General features: G+C 37.0%; 1 protein-coding gene across 1 annotated transcript in view; it reads left to right on the plus strand.

The window, feature by feature from the left end:
- Positions 1-17,202, plus strand: part of APPBP2 (amyloid beta precursor protein binding protein 2) — a 72,261-nt gene extending 55,059 nt beyond the window's left edge. Inside the window, exons 6-13 of the mRNA XM_068530379.1 lie at positions 1,200-1,289; positions 2,828-2,895; positions 2,976-3,081; positions 3,784-3,908; positions 6,565-6,650; positions 8,320-8,510; positions 9,787-9,952; positions 12,192-17,202. Coding sequence (XP_068386480.1) covers positions 1,200-1,289; positions 2,828-2,895; positions 2,976-3,081; positions 3,784-3,908; positions 6,565-6,650; positions 8,320-8,510; positions 9,787-9,952; positions 12,192-12,445 — 1,086 coding nt within the window. The 3' untranslated portion in view covers positions 12,446-17,202. The remainder of the gene's footprint in view (positions 1-1,199; positions 1,290-2,827; positions 2,896-2,975; positions 3,082-3,783; positions 3,909-6,564; positions 6,651-8,319; positions 8,511-9,786; positions 9,953-12,191) is intronic.
- The last annotated feature ends 5,240 nt before the right edge of the window (positions 17,203-22,442 follow it).

The raw sequence follows: 22,442 nt of genomic DNA on the forward strand, positions 1-22,442 counted from the left end.
TGGCTCTGCTTAACGTCACATCTGTACTTCGTTCAAAACCCTGTGTTGTGGAGCAGCTTCTATCCAGAACATTATCAGCCTTGAGCAGAGGCAGAAACATTATGGGGAGGGGATTACTGGTTCTTAGAGCTTTCTCCCAGAAATGCCACGTTTCACCTCTGCTTATATTTTAATTAATATTTTGGCTAAAGGAACTCACATAACCATCCTCATCTTTAATGTGGAAGGGAAGTTTCTCTTTCCCCGAGGAGGGGCAGTAAATATTTTAAAAGCAGTATTACAACTTACCACAGATTTTGTTTACGTTCTTATTCTGGAACAAAATCAGCTTATTTAGTATCTTACAAACAAATCAGGTTTTTTGGCCTAAATCGCATATATTTCCTTTTTGCATCAAAATTGCTTCTGAATAGCTACATCTTTTAGGTGGAATGGAAGAGATGGAAGCTTACAGAGGAAAACAGATGTTTACTTTCTAATATTTTCAATGTGTTTTCCCCACATTTTCTGTGACCCCCTTCATAATATTATTTTGTTTCTTTGAAGCAGTGCTTACTATCTAAAGTAATTTATTTTGCTTTTTTTCCCCACTAAGCACTAGGAGACGAAGGACATCTTCTGTTGTGCTCCCCAACAGATACCTATGTGCCAGCACATTGCCTAGTACTTAATCTCTCTGCACCTCGTTTTCCTATAATAATAGTACATATCTCAAAGGGGTGTTGTGTCATTTACATGTGTTAGTGCACATAAAGTGCTTAGAACAATAATTGGCACAAAGTAAGCACTCAACTAAACAAGCAATTAAGATACAAAATAATAAGTGTTACAGTAGGGGAAGGAAAGTACAGGAAACCTAGTCTAGGGCTGAAACCTGAAGGACAACTCAGGTGGTTTAAGGGGTCGGAGGGAGGAGGGGAATGTATTTTAAGGCAGAGCGGACGGTATGTGCAAAGGCTTCTGGGCCACAAAGAACGTGCCTCTGATTTCCTGAATATGTGTCACATATCCAAAGAAAAATGTAACAAACTTACACTTTCAAGAAGACTCAGCCTCTGAGAGAAAATTTTAAGTGTAAATATTTTGTATGTGTTCTTATTCAAGTACTTGCAAGCTTGCAGGAAAAATTCATAATCACTTCATTAAATATTGTCAATTTGCTATATCACAGGTTTTGCTCTTCTGTAAATATTTTTTAGGCATACAAATGGTGCATTGAGGCAATGAAAGAAATCACAACAGGCTTACCAGTCAAAGTCGTGGTGGATGTTTTAAGACAAGCTTCTAAGGTGAATATAATGTTGAAATTATTAAATGGATTATAGGATTTAGTAAACTTTAAATTTGTGTAAATTAACCTACTATTTACCAAATTAGGTATTGCATACTCATGGATAACAAAGTCTATTTTCTAAGTTTCTCTGCTCAGTTTTAGAAATCTGGCTTCTTTCTTAAACCTTTACAGCAACCTGAATTCCTTATGTCATGGTTGTTTGGGCTTTCGTCACTTTTCTCCTAAAAGATAGACTGGTAATAAATCTTTTAGTCACACTATTGGCAGTGTCACAGTGTGATAGCTTTTTTTTTCTTGACTGGGTAGGCAATACTTACTTGATTTTTCCTCTAGTTTCTTCTTACTCTGTAAAAAAAAATGCATTAAGTCTTTGAAGCCATTTAGTAATATTTAAAAATTGCTGCTTTGGTACACTGAGGCTTTGAAGCATTGATGTACTTTTCAGATATACTCTTTCTACCCAGAGGTTTTTTTAGTTTTGAATATTCCATTTTGGTTGGTTTTACTTACGGAAATTTCAATTAGAAGAATTATTCTAAAATTATAGATTTAGAAGAGTTGAAGATTTCTGTGAAATTTATAGAGCAAGTAAACAGCATAAATATTCAGGTTATTATTAGAGCTAGAAGAGACATTAATATGTTTTTAATTAATTTAAAACATTGAATATACATTTAATATAAAGACAGCTTAATATATATGCAAGATTTACATTTCTGTATGCAAATAATATTTACAGTTAAAGACTACTGGCTTTCTCATGAATCAAAATATTTTAAGAAGCAATAGAAATACTTGGAATTCTGTGCATTTAAAAGTTATTAGGGCTTCCCTGGTGGCGCAGTGGTTGTGAGTCTGCCTGCCAATGCAGGGCACACGGGTTCGAGCCCTGGTCTGGGAAGATCCCACATGCCGCGGAGCGGCTGGGCCCGTGGGCCACAATTACTGAGCCTGCGCGTCTGGAGCCTGTGCTCCACAGCAAGAGAGGCCGCGATAATGAGAGGCCCGCGCACCGCGATGAAGAGTGGTCCCCACTTGCCGCAACTGGAGAAAGCCCTCGCGCAGAAACGAAGACCCAACACAGCCATGAATAAAATAAATAAATAAATAACTATTTTTTTTAAAAAAAGTTATTAGATGGAAAACTACAAAATAGTTGTAAGCCACTGTAGAACGGGGATATAAATAAGTACCTTAGGAAATAATACGGTGAACCCTCCCCGCCTCTGTTTTAATAATATGTAAGGATGGGAGTATACCAGCTCTTTAAGGTGACTTTGTTATAACAGGTTTGTTCTGGGTATGACTATCAAAATTTTAAGTTTTGTAATTTCCCAGGATATGTACAGATCTGTTTATAATGGAATTTTCAAATACTTGGAAGGAAAGAAATTACAAATAGAACCATTCTATTTATGTTTGAAGATGCTTTTTTCAACCATTATAGTTTGACTATATCAATATATAAGCCATACGTGTTTCAACACACTAACTGTTTCAGAGTTATTTAACAATTTTTCACTTTATCTTTAGGCTTGTGTTGTAAAACGTGAATTTAAGAAGGCAGAACAGTTAATTAAGCATGCAGTGTATTTGGCACGGTAGGTGATTGTTATTAAAAATACCATTTCAAATTGTTTATTTCTACTTTATATCCTAATAGTTTTGTATCTTTTTATAGGGATCATTTTGGATCCAAACACCCAAAATATTCTGATACACTGCTAGATTATGGGTTCTACTTACTCAATGTAGATAATATCTGTCAGTCTGTTGCAATTTATCAGGTATGTTAATAGTTACACTTTTTTTCTTTGAACCTAAATTGACTTGCTGACCTGTAATTTGTGATGTATAAACCACTATCTAAAAATAACTCTTTCTGAGCCCTTCCTCATATATGGTACTCCATTATTTTACTAAATAATACCTAGAAGGCTTAAAACTTTATGTTTTAGGAATTAAAGAGAATCATCCAGGAAAAAAGTTCGGGGGTTGTGGGTCAGTATTTAAGAGTAGTTTTCCATTTTTCGTTTACCGAGATGATGGCTTGTCTTTGTTGTTGATTTAGCACAAATCATTATAGCTGCCTTTGCAGTAGCAAGGAGGCTTGATAGCAATTATTTTAGGCCTTATCTCAGTCAGTCTCAGGAAAGTGATGTGTTACGCCATCGCTCTGGACAAGGTATCCTTGATTTTATAGTTTACTTCTGAAGAGGACATAGAGAAAAACACTAATGTAATTCCTAAGACCTGTGAATGATTTTTATTATTAAGCCATTGCCTTTTAAGTCAGACTTACTCTTTAGAAAATCAGGCTGCAGGTGAATTTTATGTTCTGTTGTGATTTAAATACAGCAGGACTTTTTTCAAAACTGATGGGATTGAGTATATAGAATATATATTTAAATTACTAGGATGCTTAATTTAACTGGGTAGTGTCTTTTAAGGATTCACAGTATTACCAGTTATTCTCATGACTCTTTCAGGCAGCCCTTGACATTCGGCAGTCAGTGTTTGGTGGCAAAAATATCCATGTAGCAACAGCTCATGAAGACTTGGCTTATTCTTCTTATGTTCACCAGTATAGCTCTGGGAAATTTGACAATGCACTGTAAGTTCCACTTTCCTTTTCCGTGAGGGATGTGTTGCTATATTTTGTTTTGTTTTTTCCTAATACAATACTTTTCAGTGTATCTTATGGATTAAATTTGTCCTCCTGGAACTTTAACAAGATACCTGAAATGTTCTTGAAGTCATTTAAAATCATATCAATTTATAAGCCATTTGTTTAGATCTTATGTGGTTTAATGTTGAGACATATATCTCCATATAGAATATGACTTATTTTTTAAGTGTCTCCTTCAGTAATTTTTCTTTGACTAATACAGTAGTGTCTGGTTAAATGACAGACTTAACATAAAAACTTGCTCATAACATGCAGAAGTACTGAATAATGTAACAGTCATCTTTTTAAATGCATAACTGAGCTTGTAAGAGAGAAAAGAAATCCCCAAGGGCCAGTAATGGACTAAAATCCAAAAAGGGTAGGCATGAACTACAGTATGAGTGTTCTGGGGTGGAAAGGCTTAGAAGGCTTAGAAGTTTCTGTAACCTTGGTTGAACAGCAATCCTGGGTTTAAGAGACAAGGCATTTAGCCCATAGGAAGCTGTGGCTTAGAAGTGAAACCCTCACATGAAGCCAAGATCAAGGCTACACCCTTGGAGAAAGAGTAGACTAGGGAAAAAAACTGCCCACTGGCAAGAGAGGTGACATGGAAATTTCTCCAACTTAAGTTGGGCCCTCAGTTGAAAAAAAAAGGAGCCTCATAGGGGAATTTATAATTTATAGATGTCTACGTTGTGTTTGGGCATCATGCATGCAGGAACCCCCAAACTGAGGAAAACATTAAGAAGCACTTTGGGACTGCTAGTTCTCCTGGGATGCTTTTCAGGAGAAAATGCAAAACTCTTGGAAATAATTAACCTTCCGTCCAAGCCATACAGACTTCCCATAGATCTAGCTGTACCTGAGATGAACTCATCATAAAAAATATTTAAATAAGGGAACATTTCCCCCATGGGTTAGTCAGCAGACATAATTATCAAGATTAGAACACTAAAAGTATCAGTTAACAGAACTTTATGGCTGATACTATAAAGTAAGGTTTCTTAAATGTTTAAAGATATAAAATGGGATGACAGACTATGGCCTGAAGGCAAAATAAAGGTTTATTGGAACATAGCAATGCTCGTGCACTCATGTATTGTCTATGGTTCCTTTTATGCTATAACAGCAGAGTTGAGTAGTTGGGACAGAGTGTAGCCACATAATCTGAGATATTTACTATATGGCCCTTTACAGAAAAAAATGTGCTGATGCTGATATAAAAGAAGGAATCAGTAATATTTTGGAGGGAAAATGAAGAAAAAAAGGCAGATTTAAAAATAAAACAACTGAGGGAACTATACTCAGTATTTTGTAATAACCTATAAGGGAAAAAGAATCTGAAAAAAAATAGATATATATGTATGTGTAACTGAATCACTTGGCCATACACCTGAAACTAACACAACATTGTAAATCAACTATACTTCAATTAAAAAAATAAAAATAAAACAACTGATTCATGCTACAGCATGAATGAACCTTTAAAACGTTGTGCGAAGTGAAAGCAGCCAGTTAGAAAGGACCACATATTGTATAATTTCATTTATATGAAATATCTAGATACAGGCGAACATGTAGAAACAGAAAGTAAGTTGGTGGTTGCCTAGGGCTGGTGGAGTTGGAGGAAAACGAATTGACTCCTAAAGGGCACAAGGTTTCTTTCTGAGGTCATGAAAATATTCTGAAATTAATTGTGATGGGTACATAACTCTGTAATATACTAAAAACCTTCAATTGTACACTTTAAATGGGTGAATTGTGTTGGTATGAATTATCTTAATAAGCACTTTTATTATAAAAATACATTATAATAGCTGGAATTGGAAAATAGTCATTGACATTAAAACTCAGTAGACAAGTTAAACAGCAGATTAGACACAACTAAAGAGACAGTGAATTGGAAGACAGATCTGAGAAAATTAATGATTACCTGGAAGATGGGAATAGAAGGCGTGGAGTCGTTTGAGAGGAACTGACAGATAAAATAGACAAACAGCTTGCCTTCTGTTTGACGAGATGGGCCATGAACAAATAACCAAACATGTCAGGTGAGAATACATGCTATGAAGAAGAATAAAGTAAGCTAAGAGTTTAAAGAATGATGGTAGATATTTTAGGGTCTTTTGTATAGGCTGGTCTGGAAGGAGTTCAGTGAGGGTAAGCCATGTGGATATTCAGGGGACAGCCACTACAGAGAGACAGTAAAGCGAGTGCAGGAGTCATAGGTGAGCACGTGCTTTACATGTTCAGAAAACTGCAGTTCCTGTGTGCCTGGAAGGAAAAGAGGGGATTGTTTCTGAGAATGGTAGGAGGTGAGGTCAGAGAGGTAGCCCAGTGAAAGATCATATTATATTGAGCCTTATAGGCTGTGATAGCAACTTCACAGTTGATTCTGAGGGAGATGGGAATCCACTGGATGTTTAAAAGTTCAGTCTACAAAAGATTGGAACTTTAAAACAAACAAAAAACTGGTCCTTTTCCACAGATAGTTTTAGAAATTCTCTCAGTATTATATTATAAATTGTGATTTTTTTAAATGCTTAAATTATTTGTAACTTAAAAGAAAAGAAATGCCAGAGTATATCTATCTGTATTGCAGATTTCATGCAGAAAGAGCTATTGGTATCATTACCCACATCCTACCTGAAGATCATCTTCTTTTGGCTTCTTCAAAGAGGGTGAAAGGTACCCTTTGTAGTCTAGTCTCCTCTATATATATATATATATATATATATATTTTTTTTTTTTTTTTTTAAGATTTCTTTTGCTGTCAATTATAATAGATGTCTACTCTCTGATACTTTAAAATCGATGGTATATGGTATAAAATACGGGTATTTGTTTATTTCCTCAGGATTAGACTGCATATTACTAAAATAGCCAATTCACTGATTTAAAGTATTTGCCTAGAACTCTAAGAATTTACAGTGGTTCATAATGAAAGGTTGTTCACTTCTCTCATATAACATTGTTAATAGGCCAGAATACATTTCTTTTGCCTCTTTCTTTACCTTTTCCTACCTTCTTTCCTCTCTTTCCTTTCACTCATTCATTCATTCATTCATTCCTTTCTTTTGTGGAGAGGATGGAAGAATCACAAATTATTACTGTGCAGTGACATGGGTAGGAAACTGAAGATGGGTTTTTCTCATACCTTCAGTTTTATCATGCAAGCTTCTGAAACTCAGTTTCATATCAGGTTACCCTTAATGTTGTAAGGCTCTTACCACATACCACTTTCTTCTTTTCTCATTAACTCTTCTGCAAATCACTACCAAGGCTTTCATTTTGCCAACATGATTGGGTCACCCATGTGGTAAATTCCATGCATATTGGATAACTTTTACCTTAATTCTGGAACTGGGTTTTACCTCCCCTCTAGGTTTGCATTTTTAAAGTCATGCATGTAATACATGATTAATGTCAAAAATTAAAAGTTAGAAAAGAGAAAAAATTAAGTTACCTGAAATCTCATCAATCCAGAATCAACATTTTGGTGAATATTTTTTTAGACTTTTCTTTCTTCAAATGCTGAAATGAGTGAATAGTTTTTTTTTGTTCTATAATCTGCTTTGTTCAATTAATATATTATCAACATTTTCCCATTTCAGTACATGTAGGTATATATCTTTTTTTCTAATGTTCTTAACCTCACCTGTCTTATTGGACCTTTAAATTGTTTTTTAACCTTTTGTTCTTTAAAAATGCTACAGTGAACTAAATCTCTTTTTACTTTTGTGCACATGGACAATTTTCCTAGAAATAAAATTGCCTGGTAAAAGAATATGTGTTTTTAAGACTTTAAATGGAATTTGAGGGTCTTGAATGGGACTTTAAAGTTATCTTCTTGCCTGGTTTGATTGGTCAAATGAGTTAGGAGGAAACCAGTTCTTTTAGTTGTATTTGGTTAAAGGTTATATAATTTACAAAGTGTGGTTTCAAAATTTTCAACAGTGCTTAGGTACTCCTTGACAACTTTAAAAAATTTGCCTCTTTGTTCTTATCTTCCTTGTATTTGCTTAAACAACAAATTCACATCAGCAAAGCATAACAGGTCTGGTAAAATAGAGAGTAATTCTGCAAAATAATTTGTTGTATACCATTGTTTTTCTTAAATTTGAAATTCATTATACTGTGCATAATAGAATGACCCCAAAAGTGTATTTTTTCATTAAAATGGAATACTTTCATCTTCACCAGTTCTGTGGTATGGGATATGGTTTATGGTTCTAAACCATAAGCATATATAAGTATATACAACTAACATTTGTAAAATTTAGTTTTAAATTTTATGTTCTGATTAGCTTTGATACATGGTTTGGAAATGCACTAATTTTATTGCCTTCTTATTCAGCACTTATTTTAGAGGAGATTGCAATTGACTGTCATAATAAAGAAACTGAACAGAGGTTGCTTCAAGAAGCTCATGATTTGCACCTGTCTTCACTCCAGCTAGCTAAAAAAGCTTTTGGGGAATTTAATGTACAGACTGCAAAACACTATGGAAACCTTGGAAGACTTTATCAGTCAATGAGAAAATTTAAGGTTAGAAGCACGTTTTACTATATTTTTCTCTCTCTAAATAATCTTAGGTAATGAAGTATAATCTTAATAAATAAATCTTAAATAATGCTTCTTTAGTAATCTTAAATAATAAGGTATACATTTATTATACTCCTACATTATTTCACATAAGAATTGAGAAAATGGCTAGCATAAAACGACAGGGGCTTCCCTGGTGGCGCAGTGGTTAAGAATCCACCTGCCAATGCAGGGGACACGGGTTCAAGCCCTGGTCCAGGAAGATCCCACATGCTGCGGAGCAACTAAACCCGTGAGCCACAACTACTGAGGCCTGCGCGCCTAGAGCCCGTGCTCCGCAACAAGAGCAGCCACTGCAATGAGAAGCCCGCGCACTGCAACAAAGTAGCCCCTGCTCGCTGCAACTAGAGAAAGCCCACGCGCAGCAACGAAGACCCACTGCAGCCAAAAATCATAAATAAATAAATAAAAATTTTAAAAAAGACAGTCAAAATATAAATAAAATTCAAAAATACAGACCCTAGAAAAATAAATATATCAAACCATAAAGACTAAAACAGTTATCATAGTTAGACTTAAAACATAGCTCTTAGCTAGTAATTCAAGTACAGCACTTAGCAGAATTCCTGACACATAGTAGGTATGCAAGAAATATAAGATATTGCAAGTGTTATTAATTGTAGTGATAAAAATTTACTGAATTTAGTTCCCTTTTAGAATTTTGGGTTATAGATTCTTATTATTGTCCATTACAGGGTCACAATAAGGAAGGGATGAGAGTTGCTGCTTAAGACATTCATTTTTATCTAAAAATCAGTTTACACATTCCTCAATTAACCTGAGTTTGGTTTGTTGGAATAAAAATTGTCAAAACTCCAAAAAATAAAGTGTACTTCTATGTAAAATAACATGCTATAGTATAGAGTTTCTTAAGGTTCAATTAAATTTTGGAGTGTATTAACTGAAAGAAGAAATTTTCATTTTAGAATATTTTGATGTTAATTTCTTCTAACAATTTTTTATTACAAGGACAGGTTTTCTTTTGTCATTTTGGTATAGGACACTATTACTTTCATCAGCTTATGTGCATAGCTTCCCCAAACCAGTAAGGCTTCCCGTAGGCAACTCTTGGAAGAATATAGCGTGTTCTCTGATCAGATTACCTTATGCCATCCATAAGACATCTTTGGCGTTTAGAAGAATCTTACTCATGGGGTAAGAATTGTTGACATAAGAAAAAGTATAATCTAATGGTTAATACAGCTTAATTATTTTTCAGGAAGCAGAAGAAATGCACATCAAAGCAATTCAGATTAAAGAGCAACTTCTTGGTCAAGAAGATTATGAAGTAGCCCTTTCAGTGGGACATCTGGCTTCTTTATATAATTATGACATGAATCAGTATGAAAATGCTGAGAAACTTTATTTGCGATCTATAGCAATTGGTATGTTACTTTAAAATTTTCTTAGTCAGTTGATTAGAGATCAACATGTCTTATATGTTGTATAGGGAAGTGTTATTATTAAGACTTAAATGAGTTTAGAGCTGCTAAGGATATCCAGGGACCACTCAAAAATCATCTGAAACACTTTGCTAAAGATTATTTATTGATGTTGAAGCCACTAGTAAGAAATATGACAGTAGAGCGTCAAGTAAAGGCAAAAGTAGTTATTTTTAAATATTTGTGTAAACACTACCCCCAGCCCATCCTCTCCGTTCTTCTGATTTTAACATAGACCCAGTGTACCTGTTTTTTAACTTGATATAAATGAAATCATACAATGTATATTTTTATATGCCTGGTTTCTTTTGGTGAACATCAATTGTGAGATACATCTGTGTTGTTCATATCACTGTTGCTTGTTAATTTCCAGTGCCGTGTAATATTGTATTGGATTAGTATATCATTATTTAATCCATTCTACTATTAATAGATATTTGGAACATTTGAATTGTTTTCAGTTCAGCCCTATTACAAAATAAGATACTGTGGTCATCATCTGAATGTTGTGCCTGTTAAAACTCTGCCCCATTTTTATATTGACTTGTCTGTCATTTTCTTATTGGTTTATAGAAGTTCTTTATATACTTTGGATGTATCTGTTGGTTAAATGTGTTGCAGATAACTCTCACTGTACTGCTTCTTCCTCCCTCCCTCCCTCCCTCCCTCCCTCCCTTTCTTTTTTGATTGGTTGTACTGGGTCTTAGTTGTGGCACGCGGGCTCCTTAGTTGTGGTGTGCAAACTCTGTCTTTTAAAATTTTTTTTAAATTTTTATTTATTTATTTATTTTTGGCTGCGTTGGGTCTTTGTTGCTGCGTGCGGGCTCTCTCTAGTTGCGGCAAGTGGGGGCTACTCTTCGTTGCGGTGCACGGGCTTCTCATCGAGGTGGCTTCTCTCGTTGCAGAGCATGGGCTGTAGGCACATGGGCTTCAGTAGTTGTGGCTCGCGGGCTCTAGAGCGCAGGCTCAGTAGTTGTGCATGGGCTAAGTTGCTCCGCGGCATGTGGGATCTTCCCGGACCAGGGCTCGAAGCCGTGTCCCCTGCATTGGCAGGAGGATTCTTAACCACTGCACCACCAGGGAAGTCCGTGTGCGAACTCTTGGTTGCAGCATGCATGTGGTATATAGTTCCCTAACCAGGGATCAAACCCGGGCCCCCTGCATTGGGAGCATGGAGTCTTACCCACTGTGCCACCAGGAAAGTCCCTACTTCTTATTTCTTAATGGTGCCTTTCAAAGAACAGAAGTTCTTAGATTTTAATGTAATCAAATATTGCTCTTTTCTTTTATGGTTAACACTTTTTATATTCTGTTTAGGAAATCTTTTCCTACCCCAAAATCATGAAGATGTTCTTTTGGAAGATTATCTTCTGGAAACTTTATTTTACCATTCACATTTAGATCCACAGTCCTGAAATTGATTTTTGTTTATAGTGTAAGGTAGTGATCAAATCCCCCCACCCCCCGCCTTTTTTTTTCCTCCATATGGATATACAGTTGACCAGGACCATTTTTTCAAAAGACTGTCCTTTCCCCTCTGCTGTGCTACCTTTGCCAATAAATCACATATCCATGTATGTGAGATTGCTCATTATCCGTAATGTATTACCTTGCTCAATCCTGGAAGTCCCATATTTTCTGTGTATCTTTTTGCACAAATGTTCAGATACATAAATATTTTATTTTCCCTTTTATACATAAGAGATGACAAACTCTTGGTACTTTTTTGTACTTTGCTTTTTTTTTTTAACTTAACAGTATACCCTATAAATGACTCCGTGTCAGTTCATAAAGAGCTGGGAGCTCCCTCCTCTGTTTATAGCTGCATAGTATGCCTTGAATGGATGTTCCATAGTTGAGTGGATGTTCCATAGTTGATTGAAACAAATCTTCATTTGTTTCTAATATTTCGCACTTATAAACAATGCTGTAATAAATAGCCTTGGTGCATATGTATTTTTCTACTGTTGAAGGTGCTGCCATTCTTTAGATCTCTTTTAAGTCTTGGAGGTAGATTATGGGTAGGACTATGTTGGTGAATGCTGATAAAAGAATTGAATCTATTCCTTTTGAGGGAATAAAACGAAGCCACCTTATTTTAAAGAACTGAGCTTGTGTTGTGGAAACTACTTGTTATTTCATTATTTATTTGAGTTTTCTTTCTTTTTCTGTTTACTTTCAGGGAAGAAACTTTTTGGTGAAGGCTACAGTGGACTAGAATATGATTACCGAGGTCTCATTAAACTTTACAACTCCGTTGGAAATTACGAGAAAGTGTTTGAATATCACAATGTTCTGTCTAACTGGAACCGGTTGCGAGATCGGCAGTATTCAGTGACCGATGCTCTTGAAGATGTCAACACCAGCCCCCAGTCCACTGAAGAAGTGGTGCAGTCCTTCCTGATTTCTCAGAATGTTGAGGGACCAAGCTGCTGAGGGAGGACCTCAGTTAACTAATTTACCTTTTCCCAGATTCCAGGGAATTCATACTGTGAAATCAAAACCATGTTGTTTTTTGGGGCTGGAATTTGCATTGAAACACTGGTCCAGTCCATTGACCCTATTTGGGTGATCCCTATCTTGCAGAGTGTCCGTAGGAATAAGCATATATTCAGTTATATTCAGCATGTACCGCATGTATAAGTAATCTGGCCCATATTTTCAACCTAGTAGAACAAACAACAGGAATTTTTTTTTCTTTTTAAAAAATAATTCATTTTGCAGAAAGCCTGAAAGAAAAAAAGAACCCCTAAATAAAACTATTTAAGAGTTTAAAAGAGTTGCATTCTTATTATGTAAGGATGATTTTAACAACTTTTTAACATATAATTCTTCCTTGAGGAGGTATTCAATACTGTATTGTAAAGAAATTTTATGGGGAAAATCTTTATATGCAGTATAGAAAAGTTAACACAAATACTAATAGAAGAGGGACATCCAGACTTAGGTTTGGCTACCTTACCCAGAGAAGTGGATACAACCACTCCAGAGCTCTATTACAAGGGAAGGACTGTCAGATTCATCTGAACTGGACCAGTGTTGATCTCTAAGTAACAGGAAAGCTGATAAACCAGCAGTTTTAACTCTTTGGTTGTTTTGGTTTTGTCGTGTTTTTTTGGGGTACAAAAATGCAAGATGCTCTCATAGCGTTTGCTAACAGGACCAGGAGGATCTGAAAAGGACCAGCCTAATGTAGAAAGGGGTTATTTGGACCAGAGGCTTTAGATTATTATTTTAGCCCCTGCCTATACTTTTATCAGTAGAATGATTTCATTTAGATGTATAATGAAAAGTGATCATGCAAAAATTATATTCATGTAATAGACACCAAACTAGGGAAATTTGGCAATTTCAGTGGCATATTTTAGTCAAGGTACACAGATGGCAATGCCATAAGCAAGTCTATAAATATCTGCTGCAGCCATCTCCCTCATTTTAAATGTTACCCTAATAAGCAACACGGTTAGCAAGTATATTGGCTAAGAGTCATGAAATAGCTCATGTCCAGATGGGAATTATAGGTTACTGTGTGGTTTATGGGGATTATGGAAAAACGAATTCCGAAAAACAGCAAGTCTTCTTAGAAATCCTTCATGTTTCTGGTAAATAATAGTGCAACTAGGTCATTTTATTTGAAATTCAAGAGTCAAGTGGAAAGATTCCCCTAATGATATATCTATTTCCCTAACTTGTCTTTCTGTTTATTGGGTTTTGATTTTTTTTTTTTAAGCCAGTCAGGTTATTTAACGTTGAGGTAATATTCAAATTTGAGAAGTTGTGACATGTAGCAATCCAAGAAACAAACAAGGTCTTTTGCTGTTACCTCAGTTCTTATTATAGTGGCCTGTTTGGTGCCTCTATAGTTAAGAATCAGGGTTTTCCCCCCTATTTTCAGGGGTTCATGACTTGGCTGTTAGAGATGTTGCTCTTGGCTAATGCTGGGAGTGGTCTGTGGGTGAGTGGATGTGTGCTGAATTTTGGTTTTCTTTTAACAGGCACGTTGGGGTGGGAGGGAGAAAAAATCTAAACTGTCCACTACATTGACTACAGAAAAAGTAATTGGAGATTTCAGATAACTTTGGTTTTAAACACTTTTTTGGACTTCCTAAATGCAACCTTGTTTAAAACTTTTATTTGCCGTCTTGTTAGTTATGAGCCAGTGTTTTTAAGTCCCCAAGTGGGCGATGACTAGGGGAGGTACCTAAAGATGAAGCAAGCCCAGACCTTAAGATTATAGCTATGCGATTTTGAAACCTGGGTTTAATCCTCAAATTGAATTATTTTTAATTTGGAAAAGAGTACATTGGCACACCTGCACCTCCCCCTTCCAGTTTATTACAATCTAATGCCAAGAGGCACCTCTTTATTAATTACCAAATAGTCTGTGTGACCAAGGACTAACATTTTTAAGTTACTCAGCTCTATCCTCATGGGCCTATATATTTAATACCTCCAAAGATACTTTAAGGATAGGCTTTGTATACTTTTGTTGGTTATTTAGAGTCCTGTGGTATGTTTGTGGTATAGGAATGTCATGGTAAATTGTTTTTCAATAAATATTTTGAAACTTATGTTTTCATATGAAGTTTTTTTTTTTAATCTATATTTTTGGTTTTGTGCACATATAGCATTTCCTAGGATAAAATCAAGCAAATGACTTAAGGCCTCATCTTCTCTAATTCAGTTTGAACTCAACTTAGCTCACACTCAGTGATAAAACAACATGATATTTAGAAGCCTAGGTTCACAGGGTGATAATATTAAATGGCAGCCAGTTTTTCTTAAAAAAAAAAAAAAAGTCATTATTGGTAGTTCCCCCTTATTGCCACTGCTTTAATGTAGTTTTCTGTAAATCCATATAATTTGACTTAATGCAGACACTCTAGGTTGAGAAGAGAGATTGCCAGTTTCTGTTAGTGATGTAACTTAATGTGCTGTTGTTTCTGGTTTTAATGAAGAATAATACCCTAATTTTTAAGCGTGGGATTTATCCTTTCAGTAGGGATGGTTTAGGATAAGTTAGGGAGGTAATAAGTATCATCATGATTTTTGGGGTTAGAAAAAAATCTCAAAAGAATAAAATTACCTCACAATAGCCAATTGCTTGAACAAACTTTTTATATATGGTGGGGTTGTGTGTAAGAAATCCTAGACCAACTTAAAAGATTTTTCTGGAAGTTCAGCAAAGTAATATTAAATAAGGGGCCTTTGGTCTCATCCTTTCCTGGCTTTCCGTGTTTCTCTCTTACCCAGTTTTTTTCCTAAAGTTTGGTGCTACTCAAGTTGGGTGCATCAGGGAGCCCTGTAACATTCGTGAGCCACACAGGTGGTCGGTCACTCCAGCGTTCAGTTTAGGAGAGCGGGTTGGCTTTTTTAGACCATAATTTTTATGGGTCCCCAAAGCTGACTTTGCCCAACGCATTAGGACCCTTATTATCATCAAATTTCTGTCTCTGTTCAGCAAAAAATGAACTCATTATTGCTTTGGGGTAATCCCCACACAGGTGTGCTTTCACTTGTGAAAATGAAAGATTTGACAAAGACCTTTTTTCTTAGCCTGTTAGAGAAGGGTTCATAATACTGTGGAAACTAGGTCCAGTGGCTGCAATCATAAATAACGAGAGTGCCATTTGGCGGCTTATAGTGCAGACAGAATGCTGAACAGTAAACACATGCCTAGAACATGATTGAAGCTTTTGGCCATACTTTACAGATTGAAAGAATGGTTTGCTGAGTAGCAGGTAGAGGCTTTCACCGCTATCCAAAAGTAGAGCGTTCCCATGAAACCTCTTTAAGCCAAAAACAGGTGAACAGCAGAGAGGCAGTTACCTTAGGACATGTCTTGCTAATGGATGCACAAAATAAATTGAGATAAAGCACAGAAACTCGCACAGTTGTGGCTTGAAGCTGAGCTACTGAGCATAGTTCTAGGGGAGGAGCTTGGCAGTGCCACTCTTGGTCAGGGTGCCACTGCCTCTGTAACAGCTGTCTGCAAAACAAGCACTGAATGCTATTTTTGCTTTTCACCTTTTTTCGTGAAAGTGAAGATCCTTTTGGATTTTTTTCGGTTAACGAAAACAGGTGCTAATGTAGGTCTTTCATAAAAGCAGAGTAGCATAAAGTGAACTTTCAGAACGCAGAGGATACCTGTATTAACTGCTACTCAGTTTTGTTGTTTTTTTTCCCCTGAATTTGTAGCCTTGCTGCTTCCAAACTGTTCTTTTTCTGGATGGCAAAGTTACTACTGGAAAAATACTTATTTATAAGTAAAAACGTCTTTAAGAGTTTTATTTTTGCTTTAAGAATTAACATGTATATTTCACCTCTTGGCTTTGGAGGACCTCGGTTCTTGCTAGAAAATTCCTTTTTTTATCTGACATTTGAATTAATCTCCAGCTTGAACACTAGTAGTTGTATTGTCCACAAATCTCAGGAATGTTTGAGGCAGAAAACTGGTTTTACCCTGTTGGTGATCTGAAGGAGTGTGCTTTGGCATTTTTAAAAATAATGCTATTCTTTAATTACAGTCCTAGGCATCTATAGCATGAGTGGCCTTAGTGAGTTTTTTGAAGTGCACATTTTTTTTCAAAAGTAAAATTTAAGATTAAAAATATATGCTATATATAGGTATCTAGAAACCTTGGTTTGTGGTGCACAAGTGTTGGATCACTAAATAACTTTGCAGGTACCATTTGTGTAACATTACTCATTTCTGTAGATTTCTTTTATGGGAAGATATGTTGCCATGGTAACTAAAACTTTTCAATTTAGTTCCACTTTTATGATGTGAATGAATGCTATGTTTTATTAAATATTACCAGGTCAGTACTATTTTTATACTTTACTAAGCAACAGGGGATTTTAGTTTAATAGACTCAAAAATCTCTTAATGAAACAATTAAAAGCAAATCATTATCAATTCTTTACATGAAAATCCCCACTAATAGTGCCACAGTAATTTCTATAGAAATATCTAAGGTCATTGATAGATTTTTTTAAAGGCAATTAATTCTTCATTGTGTCAGAATGACCTTTCGTGTCATCCTTATCACAAACTTGTAGTGCCCACCATTGTTTGTAACCATTAAACCATACTAAGTATGTTTGTAACCAGCATTGTGATATATTCTGTACTTGTATTGCTAAAAATGAATTATTGACTTAATAAATATAGTGTTCCTGCATTCATAGTGTATCTGTTTCCAATTTAGTTGTGCTCACTTTTGGTTGGGACTTGGGATTGTTGAAACATCACAGACTTTTTATTAGAGAACAGTGTGAGAGAAACTGTCGGAACTAGAACAACAGTGTTCTTGTTCAACAAAAGTGAGATGTGTGGCAGAGAAGACACATGGTAACAGCATCTGGAGATGGTGCTCGTGAAAGTACTTTGGAAAAGATAAGCACTGCATTAATGCAGGGGACTTTCTGGTCTTTACAGAATTAATTACACCACTCTTTTCCCTAGTCTTCGAACTCTAAAAGGCTGAGAATGGGTGATGAGACCTGGTGAAGTTCTGCTGGTGACAATGGAGAAAACCCTGGGTGTGGGTTAGGGTTCAAGCCCTGCCTCTCAACAGTAGGAATTTGAGATATGTCATTATAAGCCTCTTTGTGTTTTATTTCCTCATATGAATGGCAGGGTCACATTAGGTCTTTTTAAAAATCCACCATGAAACAGCATGAATCTGAAGCACTCAAAACAGTTAGTTACAGGAAATGAAACGAGATTTTAAAGGATTACAAAGAAAATTGATCAACATTTAGACAAAATCCCACCTGCACTTGGAATAGTCAGCACTGACTTCATCACCTGCCACCTTTGGTGATAATGAATTTTTTTTTTTTTTTTTTGGTCTGCACTATGCGGCTTGCGGGATCTTAGTTCCCCAACCAGGGATTGAACCCAGGCCCGCCACAGTGAAAGCATGGAGTCCTAACCGCTGGACCACCAGGGAATTCCCTGGTGATACTGAATTTAAATTTTTTTCCTTTTACATCTCCATGACTTTGAACATGCTATTTCCTCTGTTGTATGGAATGCCATTTCTTGCATAAAATCTCCATCAAGCTGAAAGGACAAGGGAAGCTTTCCCTTAAAGCTTGAGTTGCCACTTCTTGGTACTTATGCAGCATTTTATTTAAAGCTTTGTTAAAGCCATTGTCATGATCGTATGTACACCCACGTTCATAGCAGCATTATTCGCAATAGCCAAAAGGTGGAAGTAACCCAAATGTCCATCAATGGATGAAAGGATAAAAAATGGATAAAAATGTGGTACATACATACAATGGAATATTCTTCAGCCTTAAACAGGAAGGAAATTCTGATGCATGCTACAACATGGATGAACTTTGAGGGCATTATGCTGACTGATAATAAGCCAGTCACAAAAGGGAGAGGAGAGCAAGTAAATACTGGATGGTTCCACTTACATGAGCTATCTAGGGGAGTCAGAAAGTAGAAGAGTGGTTGTCAAGGCTGGGGGGGAGGAAAATGGGGAGAGGCTGCTTAATGGGTGTAGAGTTTCAGTTTTGCAAGATGACAGTTCTAGAGATCAGTTGCACAGCAATGAATATAATTAACACTACTGTGCACTTAAAAATAGTTAAGATGGTAGGTTTTATGAGTTACCACAATTTTTAAAAATTTCTGAACAACTGCATAAAACAGTTAAGCCAGACAGTTTGAGAAGAATGTGATCACTTCCAGACAGTACCTTATTTTTTTTTTAAAGGAGGGTTTTTTTAATATATAAATTTATTTATTTATTTATGGCTGCATTGGGTCTTTGTTGCGGTGCGCGGGCTTCTCATTGCGGTGGCTTCTCTTGTTGCAGAGCACGGGCTCTAGGCGCACGGGCTTCAGTAGCTGTGGCTCGCGGGCTCTAGAGCGCAGGCTCAGTAGTTGTGGCGCACGGGCTTAGTTGCTCCGCGGCATGTGGGATCTTCCTGGACGAGGGCTCCAACTCGTGTCCCCTGCATTGGCAGGCGGATTCTTAACCACTGCACCACAGGGAAGTCCTGGATTATTTTAAATCAAATCCAAGAATCATATTGTTTTGTCTACAAATATTTTACTCTTTATCTTTAAAATATAAAGACTTTAAAAATATATAACTCCAGGAACTTCCCTGGTGGTCCAGTGGTTAAGACTCCGTGCTTCCACTGTAGTGGACAGGGGTTCAAACTCTGGTCGGGGAACGAAGATCCCTCATGCCACACAGAGTGGCCAAAAAAATTTAAAAACCTTAAAAAAAAATATATATATATATATATATATATAAAACTCCAAAATACTATTACCGCACTTAAGAAATATTAACTTATACTTTTATATCATCAGATTTGTCAGCCCATGTTCTATTTCCCTGAATGTTTCAGAAACGTTTTTGTAGAACTGATTTGTTCTAATCAGGGTGCAAACATGGTCCTCTTATGTCCTTTGGTCGTAGTTCTTCAATCTCTTTTAATTTTTAGATTTCCTCTTCCTCTTTTTTCCCCCCCTTTGAGGTTTATATATTAAAGTAACTGGTTTGTTTGTTCTGTGAATTTTCACATAGTCAAGAGTTTGCTGATTCTGTCCCCATGGTGTCATTTAATGTGCTCCTCAGTCCCTTGTATTTCCTATGAGCTGGTAATAGAGCTAGAAATCTGATCAGATTCAGTTTCAAATTTTTTGCAAACATACTGCTTAGCTGGAGACCCATAATGTCTGGTTACAGTATTTTGCTTTATGATGTCAAGATTAATCTGTGAATTCAGATGTCTTCTGTTTAACTTGACTATTAAGTTTTTAATTTCAATAATTATTTTTCATTTTAAAAATTTCATTTGGTTCTTTTTAGAATCTGTATACTCTTTCCCTATCATATCCTGTTTTGTTATTGTATATCTTTTTCTCCTTTTTCATTAAAACCCAACTCTACATGAACAGACAGATCAATAGACCAGAACAAAAGTTCAGAAATAGACCCAAATAAGTCAGGAACTTAATATATGATAAGGGTGACATTTCAAAACAGTGTAGAAAAGGTGGATTTTCCCGTTATATGTTATATCCTATAAATACATTCCCACATGTGCAAGGATAACCATTTAGCCACCTGAAAAATATATATATTGGAATCCTATTACACAACTTAAATCAAAATAAATTTCAGATAGACCAAAGATTAAATGTAAAAACTGAAACCCTAGTGCTAGAAGAAGGAAAGATAGAATTTTAAATATTCTCTGAGTGAGGAAGACCTTTCGAAGTCGTAAAGAAGCCATAAAAGAAAAGACTGATAATTTAACTATATAAAAATAGGAAACGTCTGCCTGCACAAAGGAAAAAAATCGTAAAGTCAAAACCCAGGAGCACTGGATGTGGAGTCAGGAGACCTGGAAAGCCCATCTCTCAATTCAGCTGTGGCAGCCCCTAAGCCCCTCTTTTCTTCTCTGTAATGGGGTGGAATCTCCCTCACAAGTTTGACGTGAAGGTCCGAGGAGAATGGATGCAAAGCACTTTGCCATCTCTCCTGAGTCATAGCATTTGCCGCAGTGTTATTACGAAGAGGAGACGGCCAGGAGACTCTGGTAGCCTGGGGTGGGCGTGGGTCAGGTAGCAGTCAATCATTATATCTGTGGTCAGGAGACTCTTCTGTTTGAGACTTTAGGGCAAGTATCCATTATTCACTAGGAGAGGAGCCATCATGTTCCTCAGGGTGAGCCTATCCACAGGCAGCTTAGGTCAAGGTGTGGTTTGGGGTTTCCACCAAGGCTCCCCACCCCCAAATAACCTCCCCCACCCCCTATTTCTGGTGTCCCCAAGTCCACCTTAGAGATACTGTTACTAAGAAAATACAGCCGATCCTAGGAGGTCATACATTGGGTCTTGTGTGTTACTGACATTTTGTGGGAAGTGAGCGTGTTGGCTGAGGGCAGGTGGAGCATGTGCCCTTGGTGTGTGGGATGTGTGCTGGCCTGGGGTCATCAGGTCTGAATTCTAGTCCCACTTCTGGCATTGACTTCCTTCTCAACCTTGGAGAAGTAACCTTTCCTCTTGGGCCTCTTTTAACGCCTCTGAACCAGGTGGTGTTTGGGCGAAAGGTTTATTTTGGTTCACTTTTTCATTAAATCATTCATTCATCAAATGTGTTAAGTGCCTGCTACATGCTGGGTACTATTGTAATTGCTTGGGAAAGAACATCCCAGACAGAGGAAACGGCCAGTGAAAAAGCCCTCAGGCAGGAGTATGCTTGACAGGTATGAGAAAAGCAAGGATGAGGGCAGAGAGGCAACAGAATGGACAGGGATAGATCATCGAGGGCCTTGCAGGCCCTCGCAAAGACTGGCTTTTAACCTGTATGAGGGAAAAAGCTTTTGGAAGGTTTTGCTTGTTTGTTTGTTTTAATACATTATTTTCAGAGAAGTGTTAGGTTCACAGGAAAAATTGAGCAGGAGGTACAGAGATTTCCTGTATGCTGCCATCCCCACACGTGCACAGCCTTTCCTATTACCCACATCCCCCATCAGGGGGTAGATTGATTACAACTGATGAACCTGCATTGCTACAACATAATCACCCAGCATCCATAGTTTACATTAGGGTTCACTCTTGGTGTTGCACATTCTATGGGTCTGGACAAATGTATAATGGCATGTATCCACTATTCTAGAATCATATAGGGTATTTTCACTGCCCTAAAAAGCCTCTGTGCTGTTGGAGGGTTTTGAGCAGAGCAATGTCATGTGATCTGCCTTTTTAGAATTCTGAGATCCTACTGAATTTGAGGAAGGAGTTAAGAGGCCTCCAAAACCAAGCCTCACCTGTTGCCCATTTTGCTTTCAGGCCTCCTGATTGTCCTCAAGTCTGGTAGGAAGCTCCCCCATTTCCTCCTGGTCTCCATCTCTTTCCACGGGAAGAAAAAGGCTGTAGAGTTCCATAGTTCCTCTAGGTGGCGGTGCTGCCTCGCACACAGGGTTCACCTTCTTATTCAGATCCGTTCCCCAAACAGCTAGCCCTTTTCCTGGGACTTGTCCGTGAAATCTCTTAGGAGTAGAGAAAATTGGAGAGCCCCCAGTCGTCAGGGTTACCCTCCAGCCTGCTTGCCCTTCTCTCACAAATCCTCCCTGCTTTTTTTTTTTAACTTAATTCTTATTTTATATTGGAGTATAGTTGATTTACAATGTTGTGTTTGTTTCAGGTGTACAGCAAAGTGATTCAGTTATACATATGCGTATACCCATTCTTTTTCAGATTCTTTTCCCATATAAAATCCTCCCTGCTTCGTCAGGACTGTCAGGAACACCCAGTAAGGCCGATCCCAGGCCCCTGCCTTAGCCTCTCGTTTTGCTTCTGGGAGGCAATGGGTACCAGGAACAAAGAAGCAGATGGGGCTGCCACCTCCTTCCCTATTTATGCTTCCCTGTACTTGGTCTTCAAGTC

The sequence above is a fragment of the Eschrichtius robustus genome, chromosome 20, assembly GCF_028021215.1.
Source record: "Eschrichtius robustus isolate mEscRob2 chromosome 20, mEscRob2.pri, whole genome shotgun sequence".
NCBI classification, from domain to species: domain Eukaryota; kingdom Metazoa; phylum Chordata; class Mammalia; order Artiodactyla; family Eschrichtiidae; genus Eschrichtius; species Eschrichtius robustus.